We start from the raw sequence: 23,422 nt of genomic DNA on the forward strand, positions 1-23,422 counted from the left end.
CCTGTAATCTCAGCATTCTGGGAAACCCAGATGGGCAGATCACAAAGGTTAGCAGTTCAAGACCAGCCTGGCCAACATGGTGAAACCCCATTTCTACTAAAAATACAAAAATTATCTGGGTATGGTGGCGGGCACCTGCAATCCCAGCTACTCGGGAGGCTGAGGCAGGAGAATCACTTGAACCTGGAAGGTGGTGGTTGCAGTGAGCTGAGATTGTACCACTGCACTCCAGCCTGGGCAACAGGGTGACTCCGTCTCAAAAAAAAGAAAAATAATAATAATAATCATCATCATCATCATCATCATCATCATCCCAGCTACACGGGAGGCTGAGGCAGGAGAATCACTTGAACCCGGGAGGCAGAGGTTGCAGTGAGCTGAGATCGCGCCACTGTACTCCAGCCTGGGCGACAGAGGGAGACTCTGGCTCAAAAAAAAAAAAAAAATTACTCATGCACTGTTAATTCAGAAAATAAAAAGCTGAAGTCTTCACAGTTTTTCTTCTGATTCCCTTAAGAATAAATTGATCCGAAAATGCTTGGAACATATTTTATCTTCTTAGAAATATGTAACTGATAGTTATAATATCAAAGTATTAACAACTTTGTAGAAAAAAATAACCAGCACTAAGGGTATTTATGACGTGCCAGGCATTGTGATAAATACATTTAGACACACTAATTCGTTTAATCCTTGCAACAGTCCTGTGAAGTAGGTACTGTTACTTTCTCCCATTTTACAGGTGAGGAAACAGCAAGGGTCATACAATCAACAGTAAAGCCAGCAGTCAAACCCCATCATCCTAACTCTGAAGAACTTGTTCTCTCAGAACCATCTCACATCCCTGGCCCCAGGAAATTTTTGATGGTGATCCTTACTTTAGCCCACGCGGAAGGGCAATGGCTGAAACAAGTTTTAAGTTTCCATCGTAATAGGTGAGTAGGAGAAATTTTCCAAAGGAAGGATGAAGAAATAAGAATTATAAGAGAGAGACAGTCTGTCTCTTTCTCACACACACACATAGGCACACACGAATAGGCTTATGGAGGTAGGAGTTGACCCCTTCCCAGAAGTGGAGGAAATGTTCTTTACCTTTATGCACATCCAGATTGAGATTGGGAAAGTTATAACTGTGAATAAGAATGAGAATGCCACCAAAATCCATCCGCAAGGTCCAAGGCCCTTACTGGGGCTGTCTGTTGAAAACAAAAAATATACAACTCTTACAACTGTTACTAGCATAATCACCACCATCTTCATCCTTACCATTTGCTGAACACCTATGTGCTTGGCACTACACCAGCTGTTTTACATGAATTTCCCCTCTAATCCTCATATAGCCCTGAAGTGTAGGTACTACGTTCCTTTATCTATGTAATGCCATAACACAAGTATATTTCCACATTACTCACTACTTTATTCAGCAAACATTTATTAAGCATCTACTATTTATTAGGCCCTCTGCTTTGTACTGAAGTGATAACAATAAGTAAGACCCAATCCCAGCTTTCAGGGTTAAAGTTTAGTGGGAAAGTCAGACAAACACATAATTATAATATTAGGTGGTAAGTACAGATATAGAGTATCTGTTCAGAATATTTTGAAGACACATAATGAGTTAACTCATGCAGTTAGGATGGAGGTGAGAATGGAATGGGGTGGGGAGGTGATGGTGGCTGTCAGAGAGTTTCTTGCAGGATGTAATGGTAAGAAAATATCAATGAAAAGAAAGTGGAGGCTGGGCGAGGTGGCTCACGCCTGTAATCCCAGCACTTTGGGAGGCCGAGAGGGGTGGATCACTTGAGGTCAAGAGTTTGAGACCAGCCTGATCAACATGATAAAACCCCATCTCTACTAAAAATACAAAAATTAGCTAGGCGTTGTGGCGAGTGCCTGTAATCCCAGCTACTGGGAAGGCTGAGGCCAAAGAATTGCATGAACCCAGGAGGTGGAGGTTGCAGCGAGCCGAGATTGCACCACTGCATTCCAGCTTGGGCAACAGAGGGAGAGTCTGTCAAAAAAAAAAAAAAAGAAAAAGAAAAGAGAGAGAAAGAATGAAAGAGAGAAAGCAAAGACAAGCAAAGCAAAGCAAAGAAAAGAAGAAAAGAAAAGGGAAAGAGGGAAAAGGCATTAGAGCATTTTAGCTAGGAGTACAATATGATTAAAGGTGAAAACCATATGGTATGAGTATAAAGTTGTTTAGAGCCTCTTTTTAAAAATTACACCTGTAAAATATTTCCTTAGGTTTATGCAGCATCATTTATTGCCCACTTCCTGATTGTACAGATTGATTTCTTAGTGCTATAAACAGTGTTGTAGTGAACATCTTTGTACATAGTTTTCCTCTCACATTTCTAATTGCTTCCTGTTCCTGTAATATGAAACAGCTTTTCCGTCTGATTACAAAGGTAATGTTGCAAGAAATTCACAGAGTATAACAAAGGAGAGAAAAATTACTTTAAATTCAGAGGCATTTTGGTATATTCTTTGAAAACTTTCCTTGTGTACACACCATATTTTTAAATTATTTATTTATTTATTTATTCATTTATTTTTAAGACAGTCTCGCTCTGTTGCCCAGGCTGGAGTGCAGTAGCACAATCTCACCTCACTGCAACCTCCACCTCCCGAGTTCATGTCCACCTCCACCTCCCGAGTCTCCTGTCTCAGTCTCCTGAGTAGCTGGGATTACAGCCACCCGCCACCACGCCCAGCTACTTTTTGTATTTAGTAGAGACGGGGTTTCACCACATTGGCCACGCTGGTCTCGAACTCCTGACATCAAATGATCTGCCCACCATGGCCTTCCAAAGTGCTGGGATTACAGGCATAAGCCACTGCACCCGGCCTTAAATGATATTTTTTAAAATAAATAAACAAACAAATTGTGTAACCTATTTTTCTCCCCTGTAGCTATTTCTCTTTCACCTTCTTTTTTGGCCTTCGTGGCTACGCATTTGTGTTTTTGAAGTTACACTTGCATAAAGTTTAAAAAATCAAACCATTCTATAAGATTAGTACAAAAAAGGGCATTCCCATGCTTACCTCTTCCAATTTCCTCCTCCTCAAAAACATTTGCTACTTTGACCATTTTGATATCTACCTCCATGTTTCTAACTAATATGCTTTGCGGCCGGGTGCAGTGGCTCACGCCTGTAATCCCAGTACTTCGGAAGGCTGAGGAGGGAGGATCCCTTGAGCCCAGGAGTTTAAGACTAGCCTGGGCAACATAGGGAGATTCTTTCTCTACTTTAGAAAATAATAATAATAATAATATGCTTCTGCCAGGCATGGTGACTCACACCTGTAATCCCAGCACTTTGGGAGACCGAGATAGGAGGATTGCTTGAGCTCAGGAGTTTGAGACCATTATGGGCAACCTAGTGAGACTCCCATCTCTACTTGAAAGTTCTAAAAAAAATTAGCTTGGTGTGGTGGCACACACCTGTAGTCCCAGCTACTGAGGAGACTGAAATAGGGGGACTGTTTGAGTCTGGGAGGTCATGGCTACAGTGAGCTGTGATGCACCCCAGCCTGGAAAACAAAACGAGGAAAGGGAGGGGAGAGGAGGGGAGGGGAGGGGAGGGATGGAGGGAGGGAGGAAGGAAGGAAGGAAGGCAGGCAGGAAGGAAGGAAGGAAGGAAATGCTTGTTTTGTTACTTCTTGCTTTTTCAGTTTTGAGGACTATTAACTTTCTACTACAGAAAAGGATTTAGTTCTCTTTCCTCCCTCTTACCCCCACCACATACTTACACCGATGTTTCCAATATAATTACATCATAACTTCATTTAGATCAACATGAGATTTTATATTACGAATTTATAAATGCAATTCAAAGCTAAGCCAAGGTGTGAGGTATCACTAGTTTTCTCTTCCTGTACCATTTTTGTTTTTTCTGGAGTTACTGTCTTATTTTTTCCCTTTGTTCAGTTTTCAATGTACTTATTGATCCAATCAGTTGCCTAAATTTCCTCTCAAAGGGGTCAGGTATACTATCAATTGTATCTTCTGAAAGAATTCTCTCTCAGGGCCTTGCGTGGACTTCCCTCATCTGGTGTGCACGGCTATCATTCTGCAATTGCTTTCACCATCATCCTGGGAACTCCCATCACCCCATACGTTGTGTTCCTATTTTCTGTATCCAGTGTCGTCCTCATTTTTAGTTTGCTTTTCCTTTCTGTAGAGGACATAGGGACTGAGAAAGCCAAGGGATATAACAGGTTTTCTTATCAACCACTTGGAAGGCTTCTGCTGCATTTTCAGGAGCTATTTTAATGACAGAGGGAAGAAAAGGTATGCCAGGCACATGTTACTGCTCAGAAGAAAGGGCAAAATGGCAGTAAGATGGGGCTTGGAATAAATCGGAGGCGAAGAAATAAGCAGAGTGTTCAGGCTGGGAACATGGGAGAGGAGAAACACATGTTGGCACCCAGGTCAAGTGCTCTAAAACATAGGATGAAAAATCAGAAATATAGTGAGTACTTGGGTTGTATGTGACTTTGTAATTTTCTGATCCTGTGTCATAGTGTGAGGTAAATGTTTTCATGTATACTTAAATAAAATGATCTAAAGTAATCCTGGAGGTTTCTAAGTTATAATTTAGGGGGTACACACACACTCATCGAGAAAATATTCAAAGCAGAGCCATAGTACTGTTTGTGAAGAAAGCTTTATGTAGTACTACCATAACTGATCATAACAACAGCGGCTGTTTTGAGGGGTTTTCTACATCCCAGGCAGTTTTTAAAGTTACTTTAGACATGTATCTCATTTAACTATTACGACAGCCTGTGAGGGCATTTTTAACTCCCTTTTACAAATGAGTTAACTAAAGCAACATTTAACTTTCCCGAAGTCACACAACGGAGGACCTGGGACTCAAATATGGGTCATCTTACTCCAAAGCCCGTGTTCTAAATTTAACCCTGAATTAAAAAATCCTCATTAAGGATGTTTTCATGGTTGAAGCACTTTCTCAAGATGGTATCCAAACCGGGAAAGCATGGCTGGAGTTCTGAGAATGAAATCTGATATTTTTACAGAGGAAGTCCTCTTCATGCCAGCCATGCCTATTTATAGCAAAAGACAGTTTCAAGGCTCTGTCACAGACATATGTCTAGGTTTCCAGGGTGAAATATATTCCAAACAAGGACAGATTGACCACAAATACTATTTATCTGACACCATTTGGTGCCTTTTCAAATACTGTTCAAGTTTCCCATAACATACTAGAGTAAAAACTCCCTGTGGGCAGGGATGTTGCTTATTCACTTTTATATTCTCAATGTCTAGCACACTATCCTGCATAGAGTGATATAAAATAAAATACTTCTCAGCAAGTTTTCTAGCTAGATATGTATTTTTTCTTTCCTTTGAATCTTGATAGCATTTTTTGAAAATTATCTTATGGCACTTATATCTTGTCTAATCTTTTATTTTTTATTTATTTTCAATTGACCTTCCAAAGTGGATTTTAATCTTTTGTTATTTTTAATCTAATATTTTAATTCCTTGTGCATTTATATCCCTTATTACACTGAGATTCCCTGAGAACGAGGAGTAACTGTGTTTGAATTTCAGTTCTGATACTTCTTAGTTGCATGATCTTTACCTCTTTGAACCTTAGTTTCCTTACCGGTGAAAAGTAAAGATTAGTAGGCTGGCCTTGTAGAATACAGATAATGATTAGTAAATTTAGATGATAGTTTTCTGTAATCCTTCTATTTTACTTAAGTGTTTGTATCTTCATGAAGAAAAATGGGAAAATAGCACTTACCCTTTTTGATCAAAAGCCTCTTAAACAATTTAATTTGCCCTTTGCTTCATATCTGCCCCCAGTCTGGCTAGGCTGGGACATTCAAAGATGTTCAAGAAGTTCATTTATGAGGAGATCTACATGAGGACAAGCCAAAAAGTTCAGCCCAGTTTTTTTGTGTCAGTTCCCATTGTCACATTGTGTTTTTGAAAACCCCAGATGTGCATATGGAATTGCAAATCACCAGGAACAAGGAATTATGTACATATTTGGAAAACTGGATTTGGTCTTTCACATATCAAATGCTTGGCTAGAAATAATCAGTGTATACACTGGGAAAATGACACTTTCATATTTTTCTAATGCCTTTAAAATGAAAGTATCCTATCTTCAGCTCTTAAAATTCTTCCCCATCTGGTTACACCTCAAAAAGGTACACAGTACCTAAGTTGAAAATGCATCACTAGAGTTCTGAGAATGAAATCTGATGTTTTTACAGAGGAAGCCCTCTTAATTCCAGCTGTGCCTATTTATGGCACGTTGTGCTATAAATGCGTAGCTCAGAGGTGAGGCTTAAACTCTAGCAGGCTTATAAATGAACCCTTAGTCATCTACCACTTCCGGGAATAAAAGAAATTCTCACTCACTAAAATCTCATGAAATTCATTTACTTCAAGTTTCCCACGTATTACTTTAGGACTGAATCCTTCCTACCAGTTTTATGGGGAAAGGGACAAATAGTGATATTTTGGTTAATACACTTGTTGATATTTTGCTGGGTGAGAACATTCCTAAAAATTAGGGATCCTATGATACTTGGTTGTAAATACTACTTTACCATAGTTTAGAGCAATGGTCCCCAACATTTTTGGCACCAGGGACCAGTTTCGTGGAAGACAATTTCTCCACGGGAAAGGGTGGGGGAGCATGGTTTTGCGATGACACTGTTCCACCAGAGATCATCAGGCATTAGGTTCTCATAAGGAGCACGCAACCTAGATCCCTCACATGTGCGGTTCACAACAGGGTTCGTGCTCTTATGAGAATCTAATGCTGCTGATCTGATCCATCTGTGGCCTGGGAGTTGGGGACCCCTGGTTTAGAGTATTTTTTTTCTTTTATTACCAAAATGGCAGTAGAATAAACTTTTAACTAATCAAAGAAGGGTCTGAATATGGACATAAGCCTATACATTTGAATTTTTGTATTGAACATTCAAGTTGGGCTTACCTCCAGGAAACTCACATACATTTTCTAAAATTGCTTTTTTACTTTAAAAGCAAAAGTTACTACAAAAATTAGAAATAATAGCTCAACAACCAGAAAAATTATCTATACTTTATCTCTGGATGTTTTTTGCCTTGATATACGTCTTTTAAACCTTTTCTAGCCTACATTTTTTCAATAATGAAAGAATAGTACACACAATGATTTAAAATATTCTCCCTCCCATCCATGTTACGAACATTTTTTCATTATCAGTACATATTTTTTATCATTATTAAAGATTAATTCCATTGTTTCATATGATGAAATTTGTTGTGTTCAAATTTCTCACTTAGAAACTGCTGCATTGAATATACTTTTAGCAATGTTTCTGTACCTGCTTATTTCCTAGGTAAATTAATTTTTCCGAAAAGATGAAATTATACAACTCTTAAAATTCTCTCATTCTGAAGGTATCTTTTATTACTACTCCTGATAAGCACCATTTGTGAATTCCTATGACGTGTTAGCCACAATGTAGCTCCTCCTTGCACACATGAGTGTTTATAATGTTTACAAAAATCTGTGAAGAGGGTGTAAAATATGCCTCCTGAAGTTCCAGAGTAATAAGGCTAAAGACCTTATAGGAAGAAACAAAAGAAAACCAACCAAACCATGAAACAAATGAAAAATGGCAAGTTGTGTAGTAATTTCTGTTGGGTAAGCTTCTGGAAAGGCAGTTAAACATTCTTTCCAAGATGACAACACAGGCTGATTAGTCCAGAGGGCTGTAGTTGTTCCCGTTCCCCATCAGCTGATTTACTTTCAGATCTATTAACCTTAGCGCTACTGGAAATCATGTGGAGTAATAAATCCATTCATTACTGAGACTTTATTATTGTAAAGTTCAAAAGATAACTGGATTTCCTCCGCTGAGAATCTGACTGTGAGTCATAAGCATTATTGTACACAAAAAGGAAAGGATGGGCTAAGGAATTACTGAAATACCTAAACTGCAACAGTTAATGGACACTTTTTTCCTTCTGCCTTCACAGAGTGCAAATAAAACACTTTACGTGGTAAATTGATGAGAGCAGTCCTGCCTGGGTGGGGCAAGACAGAAGGGCTGGAAGTTTAGTCTCAAAAACACATGCTATTCAGTTGTAGCAGCACTTTTTAGGGGTAACAGTAGGTCAAATTGAAAAGTCTTGGCAATTTTTGAACTTTCTTCTTAAAAATATATGTATTCAGGATTAACTGTTACTTTTGGCCACTATGATTCTTCATCAGAGATTCTTTGTCAGGATTGGCAGACTTTTCCTGTAAAGAACCAGGAACTAAATATTTTGGGCTTTGCAGTCTGTTGCAACTACTCAACTCGACTTTTGCAATGCAAAAGCAGCCATAGATAGTACCTACATAAACAGCACAGCTGTTCCAATGAAACTTAATTTATGGACACAAATCTAAATTTCACACAATTTTCATGTGTAATGAAAAAGTATTCTTTTGTTATTTAAAAATCATTTAAAAATATAAGAGCTATTTCATAACTTGTGGGACATACAGAAACAGAGTCAGCTGGATTTGGACAATGGGCTGTTACACGCTGTTCCTGTTTTATGTCAGCCAACTATTTATTTGAGGAGGAAGACTTGCATAAATTAAATAATGCATTTGATCTTTCTTCTAGCTATTCAAATAAGGGTACATTTCCCAGCTTCTCAGTTTCTCTCTTTTGCTTATTTTGAAACAAGGCCTTTGTAAGGCCTGATAAACAAAAACTCCTGGTGAAAATAAGCAAAAGGGCAGGTAGAATAAGTGAATATAAATTCCTCTTCAATTAATCAAATGTTTACTATAACTAAGTTTTTCAAATGACTGGAATTTTAGGAGAAAAAGACGAAGAGAAGGGCATAACAGAAGTGAAGGAAAATAAAAGAAATAGAAGGGCATAACAGAAGTGAAGGAAAATAAGAGAAATAGAAGGAGTAAAAATGGAAGAAACAAAAATAAAGACAGCATCCTACAATGAGAGATAGATTTAAAAAGCTATAAGAAAGAGGCAGAGTTTACCACATGGTAGGGTCTTGATAAATATATGTTAAAAAATGGTAATGTTTAATTAGAGATCACAACTTGCAATTCCTTTAAGGCAGACGATTTCAAAGCAAACAAGCACACATTATAGCCTGCCTTTCAAATTAATATTTCAATTAGGCACAGCTTAGCTGTTCAAATGCCCTTATCCTTAAATCTCTACAGAAGAACTTATTCTCTGGGCTAGAGTAGCTACAGGCCAGATGGTATCAAGTTAAAAACCATGAGTGAAGACTGTAACTTTTCCTCCCTGTTAAAATCCATCTATAGGTATAAACACTAGACCAAAATAACTGATACTGATGAAGCACTATGTGGTTTGAATTATAAAGCTTAAAATGTGTTTACTATGAAATACTAAGGAAAACAAAAGAACTAATACTTCTAAGAAAGATTTGCAGTAACAGTTACTCTTTGCTCAGCTCAAAAAGAATAAGGAAAGTAAATAAGCATAAATGTCTTATTTCCTAAATATTTTAAGGATTTTCTGTAGTTTTCCTGCATTCAAATGTTTCAGGCCATACAAGAGGAAAAAACACGCGAGAGCAACAGCAATAATTTTAAATTTGGACCTCTCAGTCTAAAATAACGCTGCAACAGCACTTTACCCTTTTAAAACAATATTTATCACACTTGTAATTATTGTATTCAGTTGTCTGTCTTCATGAGATTTTGATTTTATGAAAACAGTATAGCATAATGGGTTCCCAGATGGTTCGGCCACTTACTAGCTGTGTGATCTTGAGAAAGTACCCTATTACTCAACTGTGCCTCAGTCTACCCATCTAAACACAGGGCTAATAAGAGTACCTCCTCAGAAGGTTAGTGTGATGAGTAAATAAGCTAATATAGAAGATACTTAGTGTATAACAGGTACTCAAAAAACATTTGTTAAATAGTTGCTGGATGAGTTGAGTGTGTTGTTTCTTTGGGGGAAAGAGAAAAAAAAAAAAAAAAGACTGCCTCTTACATAAGACCAACTGAAATAGCAGACAGGATCCTGGGATACAGTACAGAACCATCTCCTGCCCCAAGTAGTTGTCAACTGCTTTCCTCAAGTGTTTTCTTTAAAAAAAAAAAAAAAAAAATCAGACCTTTTCCAACTGTAAGGTTAGAGAATTCAGGAAAGTAGAAGAATGGGCTGAACATGGCCCATGTCTGGAAGCACCAAAACATTTATGTTCAGGAAAATCGAAGAGAAAAACAATTTCATAATGGGTATTAAGTGAATTAAATTTCATCTAGACCTGAAATACATGAAAATAGAACAAAAACCTCCCACTTTTTAAGTTGTTGTTTTTTTTTCCCCAGCTCTTTTACTTGGACATCTTAAAATTATCCACAATTAAGTTTTTCTCATATAAGTATTTGGAGGGTAACATCATTTTCATTTAAAAATGGGAAATGGAACCAGAAGAAAACTAGATGACAAGGTTCTCAGTTCTTCACTGTGATTAACAGCTAAGCAGTGGCTAAAAGCTTGCATTTTTGGTGTTAGATTCCAAATCTACCACTAAATTTTCTTATCAGTAAAATGGGGGAAAAGAATAGTAATTCTTTCACTCAGTTGTTGTGAAGATAAAATGAGAAAATATGTAAAGGGCTTGACACTTAGGAAGTATTCAACAAGCAGTAGCCATTATTATTACCACAACTTTAAGATCACTATTGATAAGTTTAGAAGAAGAAACTCTTTATGAAGTGAATTAACTTTTGGGATCTGGGCACTATGGAGAAAATATCAACTAACAATCTGCTTGGGGACTGTATCTCTGGAGGAGAAACAGACCACACTTGGGGCAGTAAGTCAGCGTTCTAAATTTTCTTGGACCATCCTTCATACAAATCTCTTAAGTGATGGTAGAGTGATCTCAACCCAAAGCTTTTAATTCTAAATTCCACTCCCATTTCACTATACTCTACTACCTCACCATAGTGCTCACTTTAACTGGACCACAAGTTCGGTATAGTTTTCATTGTCTGAGACTTTAGGACTTTATCGGTTGTGTCTTCAAGGATAATCTTTGAAATGTGAGGCCAAATGCTTGGAGTTCAAGTTTCTTTCCTAGTCCCAGCAAATAGAGAAAGATTAAAAAAAAATGTAGCAGGAATTTTTTTCTACTACTAACCATGACCTCTAACTTCTCTTTCCATGCTTTAATAAATAAAAGGAGATTTCTTATTAGGGACAATATATTATCTTGGCAATTATAATCCTTTTATTGATAATATAAACCCAGACAAATATAATGTCTATCTGTAATAATATATAATAAACATAATGGCTGCACCCTAAAATCAACAGCTTGGGTTATAACAAACTTAATAAAATCAATGGTAAACAGAAAAACTGCTCCACCAACATAAGGTTAAGGCAAACACTTAATGTTATTTACTCCATCGGGATTTTTATCTCCCTGCCTGCTTCCTTTTTCTTTCAACAAATGTTTTTGTATACCTACTATATACTTGATACTGGGCTACTACAGTGAAGAAGGACACAATTTCTTTCAAAAGTGTGGTCTAAAGGCCAGGCGTGGTAGCTCACGCCTGTTGTCCCAGCACTTTGGGAGGCTAAAGTGGGATCACTTGAGTCCAGGAGTTTTGAGACCAGCCTGGGCAACATAGTAAGACCCCGTCTTTACAAAAAATTAAAAACTTAGCTGGGTGTGGTGGTGCACACCTGTAGTCCCAGCTACTCGAGGGGCTGACGGGGGAGGATCACTTGAGGCTGCAGTGAGCTATGACTGCACCACTGCACTCCAGCCTGGGCGACAGAGCAAGACCTTGTCTCAAAAAGAAAACGTGTGTTTAGTTATAGGAGGGGAGGGGAAGATGAGTCAAACTGATAAACATATTATGTAATAAACATTATGATAGAGATATGCACAGGATACCAGACAGACGCAGAGAAAGGGTATTCACTTTTTTGTAATTACAATAGTTTTCAGGAAATTGCTTTTCCATGCCTTCTTAAAAAAACTGATTTTGAATCTCATCTGTATCACTTTATCAACATCTTTAATTTTTTTTTTCTCAAAGCTGACTAGGAATCAGTGACTGTCTTTTACCATGTAAAATTTATACCATCAAGTGGCACCAAAAATCTATGTAATCATAAATAAATATGCCAGTTTTGTAGACTTGGTCTTCCATAAGTTAATTTATGACCACTGATGGAATAACTCAGATTAATTATTGAAGAAGTTACAAAGTTCTCTCCAATCTGATTGGCTAAAACAACTGAAATAAACAATCAGTCTCATGATTCTTCTTATTTTCAGACATTCTCCCAAAGGGTTTTATTTGGTTGACATGGCTCTTAATTACATAGATACATTCTTTGTAATTCACTTGCATTATTTCATTACAAAGTGAATACACTGCCTTTAAAAAAAACTAGTCTTGCCCTAGGTCTGGTCCTATTTACCTACCTAGGACTAATTCTCAGCAAAGACAAAGAGGCAGAGTTTAGGCTTTTATAATTCCACTGCTTCCCTCTCAAGCAGACCTCTGGAAGTCATCACTGAAGCTGTGTTCCTCCAGGCTTTTTTTGTTTATTGTCTCTCAACTTCAGTAAAGTACTGAAGTTAGACCAGGTTCTACATTTTGGTATCCATCTCTGGGATGGGAAAAATGGTTCAGAAAATCAGATAGCCGGGTTTGAAACCGGGCTGAAAATTTTAGAAACTGTGTGATTTTACCACATGAGCCTTAGTATCCTTATTGTGAAATGGTGAATAATGACTTTTTCCTTGTGGAGCTGTTACAGAATGCAATTAGATAATGTTTGTAAAGCACTTAAACTGTGTTTTGGCACAGGGAAAGCATTCAATAACCTCTATTTAATAAACTCCAGCAATAGCTTTGCTAGTAGTGTCAAATTTCTAAGGTTTACATTAAAAAAAACACAGACTATGCAAAATTTTATTTGTATGTCTAATTTTTGAGAGGAAGCAGTGGTTTTCATTAGATCTTGAAAGATTTCTGCCTAAAAAATAGTTAAGTGTAGAATCAAGAAAAAAAACTGGAAGTTAAAAACTCATCTGTGACCACTCGTCTGTAAATAAACATTAAGTACAAAGATCATGTTGATTCCCAAAGAACTCCAAGCAGATTTCCCACGCAGTTTCCCACCAGGAGGTCAGGATATTGAGGAATGCATCCTAATACCCACCTTCTTATCTAGGAAAAGACAACTATCAAAAAGGCAGTTACCGCCCATTTTTTTCCTATTCAGGTTTTAGAATCAGTCAAATCTAGATTTAAATACAAGCTATGTGACTTTAAGTAATTTAACTTCTTTGACTATCAAGTTTCATCAAGTATAATACGGGGATTAGAATACCTACCACATCATCTGTTGTGAAGATTCAATAAAGTAATATATACATAAAATATGTGGCACTGGGGGGTCACAGTGGCTCATGCCTGTAATCCCAGCACTTTGGGAGGCCGAGGCGTGTGGATCATTTGAAGTCAGGAGTTTGAGACCAGCCTGACCAACATGATGAAACCCCATCTCTACAAAAAATACAAAATCAGCCGGACATGGTGGTGCACACCTGTAATCCCAGCTACTTGGGAGGCTGAGGCAGGAGAATGACTTGAACCTGGGAGGCAGAGCTTGCAGTAAGCCGAGATTACACTCCAGCCTGGGCAAGAAAAGCAAAACCCCATCTCAAAAAAAAAAAAAAAAAGGAGGGGGGGCACGGAGCCTGGCCTATTTAGTTTCAATTTTTGTTGTTGTGGTTGCTATTATTCTCATCAACTCCTCCCTATTACACTCTCCATTTGGGAAGATAATCCTGCAACATTCTTAGTAGAGAAAAAGCGAGGAATAAAGATTTCTATAATTCCTTTGATGCTCCTGGGAAGGAACTGAACACATGGATTCCTGGACAAGGGAAATGGAACTTACAGGTAAAATGAGAGGATAAAGCTGGCTTTACAAATAATCAGAATAGATGACTCCAATGTAGTGTTCTTTGCGGGGTCCTGGAAAGGATCACCCAGCCCTCTAAATTGCTTTCACTGCCACCCTGCCTGAAATTCCATCTTTAGAAACACTGTAATTCCTCTGGATCACTAAGAGTTCCTCAGTAAATACCAGGACTCCTGAGAGGTCCACCACCTCTCTTTATTAGAACCCCCTCTCCAGAGTACCAGTTTCTCCACAGGGGAAGGAGGCTATGCCACTTGCAACTTCTGCCTTGAAGACTGGGAAGGGAGGGTGGGGGTGAGGGTGGGAGAACTCAGGGTTCCTGGCGAGGAACAAAAGGCAGGAAGGAGAGTTCTCCAAAACGCAAAGGAAAGCGGAGGGGGAAAAATGGGGCAGAAAGTGGAGCTAGAAAGAGAGGTGAGAAGAAAGTCAGACAGACTTCTTCCTTCTGCAAATCGGTCTAAGTTTCAGGAGGTGGGGTTGGGGGAGGAAGGGGTTCACCCTGGGGCTGGGCCAGGGCTGGGTGGGGAGGTGGCCTTCGAGAGGGTGAGTCGGGAAAGAAGGGAAGTAGGCAAAGGTGAGATGTGGGGGTCCCGGTCTCCGCCTTACTGGCTGCCAGTTCCCTCTGCGTTTCCTCGTCCGCGTGCGTGACACGAGATAGCGCAGCGCTGGCATGGGGCCTGGCATCTGGCGGCCGCGAGATAACCCGAGCCCGCGCGATGGGAAACGTGCTGTTGGCACCCTGCCACCCCTCTATAGTGACTCCAGTCTGTCAAACAAGGTTCGTGATGCTCAGTTTACTAGGGAAGAGCCGCGGCTTTGAGTTCTCGCCCAGCCCGAAGCAGCAGAGACTGGCCAGGAGCCCGGCAGTCAGACCGCGGAGCGCACCCTGCGGGCGGGGGCTCGGTCCACGCAGGAGGGTCAGGGGACGCGGGGCTCACCCTTGAAGGAGTCGGGGAGCCGCTGGGCTTCGGAGTCCGCTGTGTGCCGCTTCTCGGCCATGCTGCCCGAGACGCAGTGGCACTTCTCCGTCCTCGTCGCCAAACCCGGAGCCGCCGGGAGTACCCCGAGGAGCCAGGGCTACAAGACCCAGATTGCCGCCCCGCCTCCAATCGAGGTCCCGCCCCCGCGAGACTTGGCCAATCAAAACCCAGGATCGAGGAGGACACACCTCCGACTCCCCGCCCTCCGGTCCCTCTACAGCGCTGCAGCTTCGCAGTCACTTCCCGCTAGGTCTGTGGGCTGAGGGGCGTGGCCTGAGGGGCGAGAGCCCCCAAGGCTGTGGGTACAAGGCCGGGCCCCTGCACCGGAAGGGAGGCCGGAAGCCACGGACGTGGAGCGGAGGGTGAGGATAGTGGGGAGGTGGCCGCAGAGGATGACCCGAGGAAAAAGTGCGAGTGAGGAAAAGTCGCCCTGCTGGGCAGAGGTACCGGACCAAGGCGCCTCCTATGGGCTGAGGAGTTAGAGGGAAGAAAATGACGCCCTGTCATGAGGGCGTGAGATCCGAGTGAGGGGAGAAGACTGAGGGGCACCGAAGTGGCGGAAGTGAGGGCCAGCAGATCAGCCCCCAACCGAAGTGAACGAACTCGAGTGAGGAGTGTTAAGAAAATCAAAATGTATACATTTGGAAAAGGAGAGGCGGCCGGGCGCGGTGGCTCATGCCTGTAATCCCAGCACTTTGGAAGGCCGAGGCGGGTAGATCACCTGAGGTCAGGAGTTCGAGACCAGCCTGGCCAACATGGCGAAACCCCGTCTCTTCTAAAAATACGAAAATTAGCTGGGCGTGTGACGCGCGCCTGTAATCCCAGCTACTCGGGAGGCTGAGGCAGTTGAATCACTTGAACCCGGGAGGCGGAGGTTGCAGTGAGCCGAGATGTCGCCACTGTACTCCAGCCTGGGCGACAGAGAGAGACTCCGTCTCAAAAAAACAAAGCAAAACAAAAAACAGGAGAGACTTTATTTCTTGTAAGGACTTACAGCCTACAAGGTGGCCATTCATCAGGCTGGGGAATGGCCAGGACCAGAGACAGGCATTTCGTCGGAGGAGGGGTTGGAGTAGCAGCTTTATGTTGAACAGCTTGGGGAAATATGCATATTCAGCAGGTGACAGGAGGGGCTATGAATATTCATGAGGGTGGTCCTGACACATGCCTATTGAGCAAACATGCATGTAACATACAACCCATGTTCACTTTGGAGTGAAGAGTTACCATTTAAATGTTAAATGCCTGGGCTGCATGATGACCTCCCCATCTCTACAAAAAGTGAAAAAATAAATAGCCAGATGGGGTGGTGTGCGCTTGGGGTGCCAACTAGTCAGGACGCTGGGGCAGGAGGATCACTTGAGCCCAAGAGATGGAGGCTGCAGTGATGTATGATCAGATCACTGCACTCCAGCCTGAGAGACTGTAAAAAATAATAATAATACATGTATTACAGTTAGACCCCATGCATCAAAAGGTCTTTTCAGGACAGGAAGGTGTGCAAGTATGCAGTCTGTGTAAACTAGCCAGAGCCAGTCCATGGTTGGTGGTCTTCCTATTAGGAGAAAGTTACTGAAATAAACCTTTTGTCCCATTAAAGCTGTAGTGATGGCTGGTGGAATAGGGGTTCCATTAGTCCACATCTGGTGGAGCTGCAAATTGTTTTAATATTGCTTATCTCGAGGCCAGTGCTTGTCAAGCTGCTAGAGTAAGAGAAAAACCTTGTGGCAGTTAGAACACAGTTTATTCTCTAAGTGAAGGGATGTGTGCCTTAACCTTTACCTGGCATGACCTTAGGTATAATTTGTATATAATTTGGTATCTTATTGTCACAAAGAGTCTGTTCTGTCAGTCTTATGATCTGTGTTTTCACGTTAATGCTGGTCAGCTGTTGTGTCTAAACTCTAATAGGATGAAGGTATAATAAGGTGTGTCTGACCTTCTGTCCTGTCATTTTCTGGGAACTCAGTTTTAAAGTTTTCTGGAGTCCCCTTGGCCGCAAGGGAGTCCATTCAGTTGGTGGGGTCATTTATTCAAACAAAATCTTCTTGGAGCATCTTCCATGTGGCAGGGGGTATGCTAAGGGCCTCGTGGAGTTTACCTTATACTCTAGTGGGGAGATGGGCAACAAACAAGTAATTGAATCATTACACATGGTGAAGGGAGCTGTGAAAGGAGTGGAATATTCGGAGAACAGCAAAGGTTAGGACAGGGGAACACCTCTGTAAGGAAGGGGCTTTGAGATGTCGCCTGAGAAATGAGAAGGAGCCAGCCTGGGGAAGGGGAATAAGCGGTGCAGGAGGTGGGAAAGGGTATCCCAGGTAGAGGGAAAAGCATGTGCAAGGGCATTCCCAACCTCAAGCGTTCTCTCTGGTTGTGGCTGAAGACCTCATATTTGGGAAGTGTGCTGTGTGTTTGCATTAGACTCGTTCTATTGCACAATGTTCAAAGTATGTTAATGTACACAAGGTGCATTTATAAAAGCATTCGATTTTGAAGTAAGTACAGATTCACAGGAAGTTGCAACAACAGTACAGAGAGGTCACATGTCCCCTCTACCCAGTTTCCCCCAATAGTTACATCTTATTTAACTAGAGTATCAAAACCAGGAAATTGACAGTGGCACAAAATGTATTTATAGTTCTGTGCCATTTTAACATGTGTAGATTGATATAACCACAGTAATTGATACAGAACTATTCCATTACCACAAAGATCTCCCTCAGGAGGAGCACTTTTTTCTTCTTTTTTAATGTGCTCAATATTTGGCGGTGTACTACCCAACACCTTGTGGTGCTTAGGTCATATGAAATGGTAGACTTTCTCTCTGATTTTATAGCTTTGGAGCTTTGTAACTATCCAGGTGGAAACTGGAGCAGACACAACAGGTGTTAAGAGAAGCATTAAGATGATCTTTGCTTCCAGGAACAGGCTCCAGTGTGTGATCAAAACCTGACTCAGAGCTCGCAGTTGACTTCTAGTCAAATACTGGCCAAGAACTGTTTGTATTTCTGGGATGGAGTGCATCTTGTGCAGTCACTTTGTTAGCCTTCTGCAAAAGATAAGGAGGGGAGTACAGTAATTTAATGATCCCTTCTCTCTAAATCATCCTTGAGAAAGTCCATAGCCTCATTTTTTCCATTCTGTAATGAATAAACCCTGGAGACATGAACTTCCCATTTATCCTTTCATTCCCAGGAAAGAGGAGCAAATGCACAAGAAGCTAATTAAACCCTTCAGTAGAGGAGGCCTTGATTACAAATTGCATATTGTGAAAAAGAATTTAGGTTTCAGTTTTGTTGGAAAGGAAAATGGTATTTCAAAATGAATTTAATGTCTGTACCCCTATCAGTTACCTAACCCCACGTCTCAAGACAATCTCAACAGCGTAGTGTCCCTTCTGGAGAATTAGAAGTGTCTCCCTTTGAGGCAAAGACTTTGGCAAACAGTTTTTGGCTCTGGTTTGAGATTGCATCAGTTCTAAAACTAATTCCTGGCCCTAAACTAAGAACAAGCTTTGACTTGATTTTTAAACTGCTTTTAGAATACAGTTTCCAATTTTTTATGTAAATATGCTTACTTTCACTTGCCCATGAAACTGGTGTATTCTGGCTTTCTCGTGCATATTATGTTATAAATGTATCGATTAAAGGTACTTTTAAAATCAATTTCTTACTGTTAAGATTAGACAAAAATAAATATTAGCACATCCCTTTCTCCTTTTGGAGGATTTTTAATCTTAAATTTTCTCCCAGAAATGATTAGAAGTTAGAATGATTTTTTTTTTTAAAAGAACATTATGGCCAGGCGCAGTGGCTCGCACCTGTAATCCCAGAACTTTGGGAGGCCGAGGTAGGCAGATCACTTGAGGTCAGGAGTTTGAGACCAGCCTGGGCAACATGGCAAAACCCTGTCTCTACTGAAAATACAAAAAATTAGCCGGGCATGGTGGTGCACGCTTGTAATCCCAGCTACTTGGGAGGCTGAGGCAGGAGAATCGCTTGAACCCGGAAGTCGAGGTTGCAGTAAGTGGAGATCATGCCACTGCACTCCATCTTAGGCAACATAGTGAGACTCCATCTCAAAAAATAAAATAAAATAAATAAATAACATTATGCTTTTAAAATGGAGACATATAAAATTGTGAGTACTTTGAAGAGAGAATTACTTATCACCTCTAACAAAACTGCTATTACAATTTTAGTTAATTTTTCCTCTAGTTGTTATTTAAAGGATATATAGTTTGAAAATCAGAGTAGATGTTCCATATTTCCTTTATGTTTTATTTTGCTGTTATTTGCCTAGTATATTCAGGGTACCAAATTAAGTACTGATTGATGGTAATAGTGATAACATTAAGACGTGGAGATCAGGTTAAAGACAGATATGCACTATGAATCCATAATCGAATAAGTCAGAAGGAAATTTAATTAACCTTTTTCCTGTGTCCATAGCAGTGCTTTAATAAGAACAACAGAAAAGTCTTTTTTTTTCCTTTAAATTGCTAATCCAGGATGTTCTCGATGTTTTTATGGAAGTCAGCTAACTAAATACCTTGAGAGAATAGCAATACCATCAAATTATATCTGTCTGTGACATTTTCTCTAGGATGGGACTAACAAATTTGATCTTTTTTAAAAATATGTATTAACTCACAATTATTGCATTACAACAAGGTTTTTGTCTTCTTATCTCATCTCTTTTTCAGGAAATTACTCCAGGATTTGAATCATCACAAGAGATTAACCAGAGGATTTTATACACTTGGGCTGTGGCAGCAGACTAATTACACCACAGCACTAGGTAAGATAATGGGAGTCCGGATCCTCAGGACTTATGAAAGTAAAAAGCATTTCTATAATATTAGTGCTATTTATTGGAGTTATCTATGAAAAGAATCTTATTAATCTGCTTTTTTTATTAGTTCACTTAGCAAGTATTTATTGCATACCAACTATGTGCCAGGCATTGTTCTAGGTGTTTGGGCCACGTCAGTGACCAAAAAAGACCAAAATTCCTGTCCTCATGGATCTTACATTCTAGTATTCCTTTCCACTTGCATTAGCTTCCTAGGGTTTCCATAACAAAATACAACAGACTGGGTAGCTTAAACAACTGGAATTAATTTTTTTTTTTTTATAGTTCTAGAGGCTAGAAGTCCAAGATCAAGATGTTAGCATGGTTGGTTTCTCCTAAGGACCATGAAGGAAGGATCTGTTCCAGGCCTCTGTCTTTGACTTGTAGATAAATGTCTTCTTCCTGTGTCTTCACATTGTTTTTCGTTTGTGTGTCTGTGTCCAAATTTCCTCTTCTTAGCAGGACACCAGTCATATTCAATTAGGGTCCATCCAATGACTTCATTTTAACTTAATTACCTCTTTAAAGATCCTGTATCCCAAGACAGTCACATGCTGAGATATATGGGGTTAGGACTTCAACATGTGAATTTTGGGGGAACACAGCCCATAATACCACATATGACTACTATGTATCCACGTCTTTGTATTGTCTGCTTTTTCCTATCCACATCCCTGAGATATCCAAAGCCATTTATGTTTACTTGCAAAATGTGTCCAGTGACTTGTAATTATGAGTGATTACTTTTCTAGGTATGACTTATTATTTTGAAAGTTTTACTTTTTAATTGACATATAATACAGGTATACATTTTTGGGGCACATGTGATAATTGAATACATTCATATAATTTGTAAAGGTCAAATCAGTATAATTGGGATGTCTATCACCTTGTTTTTTATTTATGTTAGAAATATTTGAATTATTCTCTTTTAGCTATTTTGAAATATACAAGACATAATTTATTTTTAAGCTATACTAGAAAGTTCTTTTTTTTTTTTTGAGACGGAGTTTTGCTCTGTCGCCCAGGCTGGAGCGCAGTGGTGCGATCTCGGCTCACTGCAAGCTCTGCCTCCTAGGTTCACGCCATTCTCCTGCCTCAGCCTCCCAAGTAGCTGGGACTACAGGTGCCCACCACCACGCCTGGCTAATTTTTTGTATTTTTAATAGAGATAGGGTTTCACCGTGTGAGCCAGGTTGGCCTCGATCTCCTGACCTAGTGATCCACCCATCTTGGTCTCCCAAAGTGCTGGGATTACAGGTGTGAGCCACCACACCTGGCCCTTGAAAGTTCTTGGTTAAGAAGGATTATTCTACTTGGAATGATGCTCCATCTAGTGTTCACCATATTCGACTACTTTTGTTAAAGTTTTAAAAATGAATAAAGGGGAAACTATATTGAAGAAGGGGTCCTCTATTTAACAGTTAGGTTGTTACTCACAGATTACTATGGATTCATAGAAGAAAAAAAAAAAAGATTGTTTCAAATACTGTATGTGGGAGGAAAGAGCGGTCTATATAAGACATTACTTTTAATAACTCAAGAAATATCATTACCATCATTTACTGTCACCACCAGCTATGATGTACTTTTATCCCATGAGGAAACTGAGACTGAGTTTAGTCATTTACCCAGAATTTCACAGATCTTGGTCAGGTACAAGTCAGTGATGGAGATATTGTTTGCCCTACATACACTGTGTAATTCCTGAATTTGAACTCTTAATCATTCAGAATAAATAAAAAGAGACAAAAAGACACAAACTTGTCCTGATGCACTTTTTAGATATGAAGCTGCTCAAAGAGCTTAACAGCGGGAGTGGAATGAACATACTGGACTCATCAAAATGTCATATAATAGATAATCTAAATAGGCTTATATATATTAAATAATTGAATTAATAATAATGATAATTTCTAGAACAGAAACCACCAAGCCCAGATGGCCTCATTGGCAAATCCTATCAAATATTTAAGAAAAATATTATACCAATGCTCTATAATCTTTCAGAAGATAGAAGCAGAGGAAACACTTCCTAACTCATTTTATGAGGCCATAATTACTCTAATACCTAATACCAAAATCAGACAGAGACATTAGAAAAAAAGAAGACTACAGACAAATATGTCTCATGAACATAGATGCAAAAGTCCTCAACAAAATATTAGCAAATCGAATCCAACGATGTATAAAGATAATTATGCATTATGATCAAGTGCACTTTATTCTAATAATGCAAATCTGGTTCACCATTTGAAAATTAATGTAATCTGTCATAGCAACAGGCTAAAGAAGAAAAATCACATGATCATATCAATAGATGCAGAAAAAGCATCTGACAAAAACCAGCTCTCATTCGTGATCAGAACTCTCCGCAAACTAGTAATAGAGGGGAACTTACTCAACTTGATAAAGAACATATGCAAAAATCTTTCAGCTAACATTGTACTTAATGGTAAGAAATTGAAGCTTTCCCACTAAGATCAGGAGCAAGGCAAGGACGTCTTCTTTGACCAACCCTTTTCAACATCATATTTATTGGAAGTCCTAGCTAATGCAATAAGACAAGAAAAAGAAGTAAAAAGTATACAGATTGGGAAGAAGAAAATAGAACTGCCTTTGTTTGCAGATGACATGATTGTCTACGTAGAAAATCTGAAAGAATTGACCAAAAAACAAAAAAGAAAAACCCTCCTAGAGCTAATAAGCAATTATAACAAGGTGGCAAAAATAGGTTGATATACAAAAGTTAACTGCTTTCCTGTATGCCAGCAACAAACAAATGGGATTTGAAATTAAAAACGAAATTCCATTTACAATGGTACCCCCAAGTTAAATACTTAGGCATAAAACTAACAAAAATATTTAAGACCTTTATGAGGGAAGTTATAAAACTCTGATGAAGAAATAAAAAGCTAAATAAAAGGAGAGAGATTCCATGTTTATGGATAGGAAGACTCAATATTATCAAGATATCACTTCTTCCCAACTTGACGTGTAGCTCCAAGGCAGACCCAATCAAAATCCCAGAAAATAGTTTCCTGGATATCAACAGATTTTTAAGTTTATAAGGACAGGGAAAAGACCCAATATAGCAAACATAATATTGAAGAAGCACACAGTTGGAGGACTGTCACTACCCGACTTCAAGACTTACTATAAAGCTACAGTAATAAGGACAGCAGGTATTTGTAAAAGAATAGAAAAATAGATCAATGGAACAGAATAGAGAGCACAGGTATAGACCCATCCAACTGATTTTTTATAAAGGAGCAAAGGGAATACAATGGAGAAGAGGTAAGTTTTCAACAAATGATGCTGAACAAGGGGATGTTCACATGCAAAAAGATGAATCTAGACACAGATCTTAAGCTCTTCACAAAATCAGCTCAAAATGGATTTTAGACTGAAATGTAAAATGCTAAACTATGAAACTCCTAGAAGAAAATCTAGATGACCTTGGGTTTGAGGTGAATATTTTAGATCTAACACCAAAGGCATACTCCATGAAATAAATAATTGATTAGCTATGGGGAAAAGAAAGAGAGATCAGACTGTTACTGTGTCTATACAGAAAG

At 39.5% G+C, this 23,422-nt stretch overlaps 1 protein-coding gene and 1 long non-coding RNA gene across 3 annotated transcripts in view; one reads left to right on the forward strand and one right to left on the reverse strand.

The window, feature by feature from the left end:
- Window positions 1–15,109, reverse strand: part of STOM (stomatin) — a 31,907-nt gene extending 16,798 nt beyond the window's left edge. Inside the window, exons 1-2 of the mRNA XM_007968203.3 lie at window positions 14,946–15,109; window positions 1,093–1,196 (exon numbers count right to left, since the gene is read on the reverse strand). Coding sequence (XP_007966394.1) covers window positions 1,093–1,196; window positions 14,946–15,006 — 165 coding nt within the window. The 5' untranslated portion in view covers window positions 15,007–15,109. The remainder of the gene's footprint in view (window positions 1–1,092; window positions 1,197–14,945) is intronic.
- A 63-nt stretch (window positions 15,110–15,172) lies between these two features.
- The window catches only part of LOC103218903 (uncharacterized), a 65,258-nt gene continuing 57,008 nt past the window's right edge, over window positions 15,173–23,422 (forward strand). The window contains exons 1-2 of one of the 2 annotated variants that reach the window (XR_012094873.1): window positions 15,173–16,107; window positions 19,696–19,790. This is a non-coding gene — a long non-coding RNA (uncharacterized lncRNA). The remainder of the gene's footprint in view (window positions 16,108–19,695; window positions 19,791–23,422) is intronic. The other variant, XR_012094872.1, reaches the window with a different exon arrangement.

Source organism: Chlorocebus sabaeus, chromosome 12 (assembly GCF_047675955.1).
Source record: "Chlorocebus sabaeus isolate Y175 chromosome 12, mChlSab1.0.hap1, whole genome shotgun sequence".
NCBI lineage: Eukaryota > Metazoa > Chordata > Mammalia > Primates > Cercopithecidae > Chlorocebus > Chlorocebus sabaeus.